Source organism: the organism of the source record quoted next, unplaced genomic scaffold (genome assembly GCF_019419815.1).
Source record: "Pyrus x bretschneideri cultivar Hongxiangsu unplaced genomic scaffold, Pyrus_bretschneideri_v1 Contig33, whole genome shotgun sequence".
NCBI classification, from domain to species: Eukaryota; Viridiplantae; Streptophyta; class Magnoliopsida; order Rosales; family Rosaceae; genus Pyrus; species Pyrus x bretschneideri.
In genome coordinates, this window is record NW_025999646.1 from 3,025,792 (window position 1) to 3,032,639 (window position 6,848).

The window sequence follows — 6,848 nt, forward strand, 5'->3', positions numbered from 1 at the left end:
ACCATTTATTTTATTTTTATCGTTAAATTTAAAGTTTTCAATTCTTTTTATTAGTTTTTCTTTTAAGTTTCTCATCTGATATTGCATGATTAATTCGACATTGTCATGTTTACGTATCAGTTACATACAAGTTCATTGAGTCCAGTACCCCACAAGGCCGAGGTTGGACCCACCAGTCACTTTTCTTGATAAATGCAGAACATCAAACACTTCAATGATTGGACAGTGAGGGGGTCGACGATGCAAGCCGGTGGGCGTAGCAAAGTCCCTGGGCCACGGGACAAAATGGTGACAAACAACCCCGTTGCCTCTGACAATGCGACAATGACACCTGGACCCATATATCTGGTCGTTTAAGGCATTTTCCCACCATCTTGTGGATAAATTTTTAGTTATGACGGGAACATAATGGTACACTACTTGTTTTTATGTAAGTGATGAAAATTTTTATTTTTTAAATTATTAACTTTTTAACACACATATCTCACTATTTATATAGCAACAAGTGGTATACCATTCCGTTTGACGATCGCACTGAAAAATCTCTCCACCTCCCGCTCCCACCTTCCTTCCTTCCTCTCCACCTTACTTCCTCTCCACCTTACTCGCCCAACTCCACCTCTGCTCTCTCACCCCCCACCAAGTTAATTCCTTTTTGTTTTTGTCTAAGATACCTTTGAAGATTCGATACCTTTTGTATCTGGTAGACTACGAGCTTGTTTGAAAAGCGTTTTTAATCGAAAGAAACGCTTTTAGAAAAAAATTACTTTTGAGTTTTAAAAGGCATTTCAAGTGTTTTTCACAATTAATTTGTATTTTTACCAAAGTTTTGTTTCCGAAACATTTTCTCAAAAATGTTTTTAATCAATAAAACGCTTGTCAAACGAGTTCTATATGCAGTATCATCAACCAATTATGACAAGAGAGACTAATAGCATCACAGAATGAAGGAAAAATAAAGACGAATATATCAATTTTCAATCCCAAGTGGTTAATAATTTTGTAATAGGCTGAGATTAATTAATTGATACCCTACTCAATTAGCTAAATTAGGTGAAAAAAAGAGAGAGGAGAATATAGTAAGCGGGGCCCAGCAAAGAAGGTCAAAAAGATATCTAACGGCTAGATATCATGGTCAATGAATTATTTATCTAAGATCTAACGGCTAGGAAATGCCATAAATAAAATATTCCGGGTCAGGCAAGCGTCTGTGACGCACCCAGCCGTCACAGACATCCAAATCTCCCTCTATTTCCACCCCCCGACATTCCTCAACGTCTGCAACTCCAACTCGATATCGGACTCCACGAGGATCCATCAGCAAAATAATAATATTTTTAGTCGGAAAAATCCTCGGCGTTGAATCCGATACATCAAAAGCTGACCCCTTCACAACTTTTTGTTGCGGAGAGCATAGTTCGTATCGCCATCGGATAATGGCGTCACTCCAGCCCTCTGAGTTTGACTCCGCCGCCACCGACTCGGTCGCGTCGACCCCGCGCTCGGACCATCCGTCCCACGATCTCAACTCACGTGTACGGTTCATGTGCAGCTTCGGCGGCAAGATCCTGCCTCGCCCGCACGACAATCAGCTTCGCTATGTCGGCGGCGATACCCGAATTGTTGCTGTGCATCGCACCACCTCTTTCTCCGCCCTTCTCTCGAAGCTCTCCAAACTCTCAGGCAAGTTAACTCGTCGAAACGACGACGTATCATCGCAATTCAGTTGATTAGTTAGTTTAATTAATTGCGGGTTTTGATTGTGTGCGGCAGGGTTGAGTAACGTAACGGTGAAGTACCAGCTGCCGAACGAGGACCTGGACTCGTTGATTTCGGTCACCACGGACGAGGACGTTGACAACATGATGGAGGAGTACGTCCGCATCACACAGAATCAAAACCCAAAATCGGCGCGGCTCCGCCTCTTTCTCTTCCCCAAAGGCGGCGACGACGACTCGATTAACTCGCGATCCTCCAGCATCAGCTCGCTCCTCGGCGGCTCCGCCAACCGCGAGCACTGGTTCCTCGACGCGCTCAACAGTGGTGCGTCGAATTCCGCTATGCTCGAGCGGGGCCGCTCCGAAGCTTCTTCGATCGTCTCCGAAGTGCCTGACTACTTATTCGGGTTGGACAACTCTGACGACACTCACTCACGCGGCGGCGATTTCAAACCGAAGGCTCGACCCGTATTGAACGACAACGTGTCGGTTTCGGATCCGGGTTCTCCTGCCCCGGTCACTTCCTCGCCGTTCTGCTCGACGTCGTCTGTGCCATCCGTCCCGTCGATGCCGAGTCTTCCACCGGTGAAGACCCGACCCGATTCCAATAAATTCATGGAGACGAAAGAGAATCAATCGGAGGCGTTTACCGAGACGGTTGAGTTGCCCGTGTCGCAAGCAACTGGGTTCGCGAGCAACCCTGGGGTGCAGTATATGCCGGATCCTAATTACCAGGGTCATATGGTCCGGTCAGCACCCGTCTATTATTATCCGGGTCAGGTTCCACCCTCAAACGTACAAGTCCAACCTGTTCCGATTCGGAGTCAGTTTGTTCATCAGCAATACCACCAGGTAGCGAGTCAGATTCCAGTCGGGTACCATAACCCAATACCGGGTATGGGTCAAGTATATGGTGGCGGGTTGGGGCCAGTGGTGGCGATGGACCCGTATGAAGTGTCAGCTCGGGTGGTTTCCGATGGAGTGAGCCACCAGCAGCAGCAGGTGTACTATGGAGTGAGGAATGGTGCGGTGGTTTCGCCGTATAATCCAGGAATGGTGGTGCAATCGGGGGAGGAATGGCAAGGACCCGGACCCGATAAGAATACGGATCAAGCTCCGTATTCATCATCTTGATCAAGGCATGAATGAAACAAACATCTAGTTACTGTGGTTTGAATTGTTATTTATTTTATAATTTTGTGATTGCTTGATGATTGGTCGATGAGTGAGTGATGATCCAAACTGTAATTAGCATTTTGAACTTGGTATTGTGATGAAATTATGAAGGGTTGTTTTTACCTTGTTTTGATTTTCATGGGATAAATGGTGTATATGGAAAAGTGTGAACTTTTGCTTTCAAAGGCTTTCCCTTTATCTTTTGTGAATATGAAAGTTGTTTTTTCTTAAACAAAAGAAGTCTAATGAAGTTGTTTGTAAAGTTCTTGAGTTTTAATTCTATATTGATATGAATTGGAATTGAAATCGATATGAAAAAAGAAGATGGAAATGAACTGGTTGAGCTCTTGTATGACGACGTGGATTCGAATCTTTGTCGGTAGATAATTTAACGTTTAATATAATAAAATCCATCGTTTGTACTTACAACGAGTGGGATTATCTTCCTTTCCACTTTTCTCCTCTCCAGTCCCCTCCTCTCTCCCTTTCTTCTTTTTTCTCTCTCTACAGAGAAAGCAACAGAAGATTCTTACGTGGACTTCATTGCGAGCGTTCAAATATGAGAGATTGTAGAGGAGGGAAAATAAGAGAGGAGAACTGGAGAAGAGAATCCAAATCCTATTTACAGAGAGAATTTGACTGCAAATGTAATGTTGCGTTTTAGTCTTACCATTGTGATAATGATTTCGTTTTCTCATTTTTTTTATTCATGCACTATTATTCTAGTTTCTATACATTGATTCTATTTTGATATATTCAATCTTACGATTAAATTTTAAAAGAGAAAAATAATGCTAGAAGAGAGAAATGAGAGTTTGAAACCGGGCTCACTTTTGATAGTATCTCCTCTGCGTGGCAAGCTCGTTTTAGGACATTATTGGGGTTGCACGATCCCTAACTATTTGGTGTAGTTTTCTTCATTGTGGACTTCTAAATATGTCATTGCCTTGACAAAGTTTGAGTAGACCGGGGCAGGAATAGTATCGGCCGGCCCATGACTGTCTATGGTTAGATAACCTTTATTGGGTTAACCATCCCCCCTCCCATCGCTTGTTTGGTGGATAAAATTTTTATTGTGACCGGAATATGAGTGGTATACTACATGCTTTTATACAAGTGGTGGAAAATTTTAATTTTTAATTTATTAACTTTTAAACACACATATGTCATCATTTTTATAGTGACACATAATATACTACTTCGTGTTCCTGTCACACTAAAAAATCTCTCAGTTTGGAGATGCTTCTAAAAGGAATAAAAGTGTATTAGGACAAGGTGATTCTTAAACAACTACTCCAAAGCGACGATTGACGCGGGGTCATAGAAGAAGGGTTCAATCTGCCCCCTAGTGGTTATAGATGGGCTTAAACAACTACTCCGTACATTTTTAAGAGCATAAGTTTGACATAGAATTGCCATAATTGGCCGAATTTTCTAGTTTATTCTAAGTCAGTCTAACTGAATTTTTGAAGTTAATCAGATCCAAAATAACTTAATGCAACAAACGCATCCTAAAAAAAGGCAAGTGCCTGTCAAAAAGCCCTTCAAGTGCACTGTATCTATAAGTTATAACAAGGCCTGCTCAAAAGGACTGCCGATTCGTACTAACGTATGGGCATCTTCAGTCTGATCAGATTCTGGTGAAATTCAAGGTTGTTGGGTCGCTCTGTCTTCCCCTCAAACACACATTCTTCTTTTCAATTTTCTATCATGTATGTGACTGACCACTTGCTACTACTCGATCGTATGCTTCTGGTTCACATCTAATAAAAATAAACAAGCATTGGCACGGTTTGGGCTTGACGCTGAACTCGAATGTCCACATAATTTTTCAAGTTTCAAATGGACCAACATCGCCCAACAAGTAAATTAATAAGCCTTGGCATGATTCTATCTGAGGTTTGTAAATCAGCCTCAGATCTGCTTATATATTTTGTGTCCTAGGTACCTTTATTTTTATATAATTTTTTTGTCCGAATTGGAGGAGCCCCATTATTGGTTAAGGTGATTTGGACACGAAAACCAAAGAATTACATATACTCTAGTTAGAAGATGTACATATGAGATAGAGGGTCATGGCAAAAGATGTAGAGAAAGATTTAGGAAGACTTGTAAATATTTACTTTAAGAAAAAAATATGGAGTACTTGAAGTTAACGGAAAACTTGACGTAAAATCGAGCGCATTGACATTCAAATATTCATATAGCCGACTCCATTTAGTGAAATAAGGCTTGATTGTTGTGTTGGAGGAGGCCACACCATTGTCTTACTAGTAACTTTCTTTTACTACCCTATCGTTTTCTTTTACAACCCACAAACGATAGGACGATGGTAATCTGTATGCATAGGAGCAAAGCGTGAATGCATGCACTCATAACATAAAGTAAGACAGAAAAGCAGAAAGAAAAAGCTTAAAAGCTGGGATTTGAATATTCAATTCACCAGAAAATAAAAAAAGTAGGGATGCGATTTCGATTTGTGGTCATAAAAAAATAAAGCATGTTTAGTTTTAGGTAGGCTTTCTCTCGAACCAATGCCAAATGCCAGACACACATACAAAATAGTGCGTCCTTTGCATTGCCAGTCGATCGACAGAGGCACAGAGGCACCCAAAGAAAGAAGAAGACATTCACTAGCTAGCAAAGCAAAAGAAACAACAAATATATTTAAAGGAAAAGGAAATGGTGTAAGCTAGTAGCTATAACTGGTACATCCCCATTCATACCTCTTTGGCTTCTTCCTTCTCTACTTCCTCTTCTTGCCTGTTCCTAGATCTCTCCCTCATATCGATCCCCTTCACCAAATCTTTTCATTGCATCTTATACTATGTGCCATGATATATTTATATGTGTGTGTGTGTGTGTGTGTATGTAATCCCAGCAATGGTTCTTGCTTTGTCCTTTTATCTATATCTAAACACCTCTTTTTATTTATTAATCTTATCAATATACAGCTATATGAATTCAAGGATTTCAATGCCTTCTTCCTTCATAAACAAGAAGTAAGCATCCTATGTACATTCATGTCAAATTGTCAATCGCAATTTGACATATATTCTGCGCTCACATTTTCTTCTTGTGTTTTTTATTATTTCTGCATATTGTTAAACTCTGAAACAAGAACCGAGAAATTACTTTGTCGTTGTTTCTGAGGACAAGCCAACTGGTGTATTTTCTATAGCTTGCTAGCTGCCCAAGATGCTTATATATAGATCGTACTGTTAAGTTGTTAACCATGGTACAAGCGTGACCAAGGACTCCAATATGGTTAAGCAAAACACGATGTGAAAACCTACTTTCTTGACAAATTGACATTCTATTGTACTTGAATTTATAGGGAGAGGGTTCAAACTTAGATGCAAGCAGCAAACGTATTCTGACTTTATTCATACTTGCACTGCTAAAACTTTATATGAGCTTTTTGAATCACTAAAAAGAATACTTGAATCGTGTGACCAGTTATGTCTATATTTATTATTAACAACTCATCACATGTTGTAACTTACATAAATAATTTGGATGGACAAAATGTCTATATTTCAAGGTGTAATATTATTAAATTATACATGTTATAATATGGTGACGGTGTGTTGCTCAAACTAATATAAGCCAAATCTAATCAAGGAGATCAGTTTAAATAGAAAATTGCCCTATATACCATAATTGCAAACTTGAAATGGGCACCATTAATTTGACACAGAATTCGAAATTGGAATGTGCAAATAATTAAAAAGATGTAGAAGAGTCTATCGGACGAGCCCGTGACAAGAATATGGACCCTGTTCCCGTTGCATGAATCGTGAGCATGCATGCTTCACATTGGGGGATAAGTCAATGTGTATACGTCAAATCGTACGACTAGCTGTTTGCTTGTATATGTCCTCTTCTGACATTCTGAATCTTTTTTACCAAAACTTACAGATCAAGTGATTCGACTTTTTAAAATTTAATTTA

General features: G+C 40.1%; 1 protein-coding gene across 1 annotated transcript; it reads left to right on the forward strand.

Moving 5' to 3' along the window:
• The first annotated feature begins 240 nt into the window (after positions 1–240).
• On the forward strand, positions 241–3,126 carry LOC103939632. The gene is made up of 3 exons (XM_009349739.3): positions 241–348; positions 1,224–1,683; positions 1,774–3,126. The coding sequence occupies exons 1-3, from the start codon at positions 241–243 to the stop codon at positions 2,850–2,852; spliced, it is 1,647 nt and encodes a 548-aa protein (XP_009348014.2). The 3' UTR covers positions 2,853–3,126.
• The last annotated feature ends 3,722 nt before the right edge of the window (positions 3,127–6,848 follow it).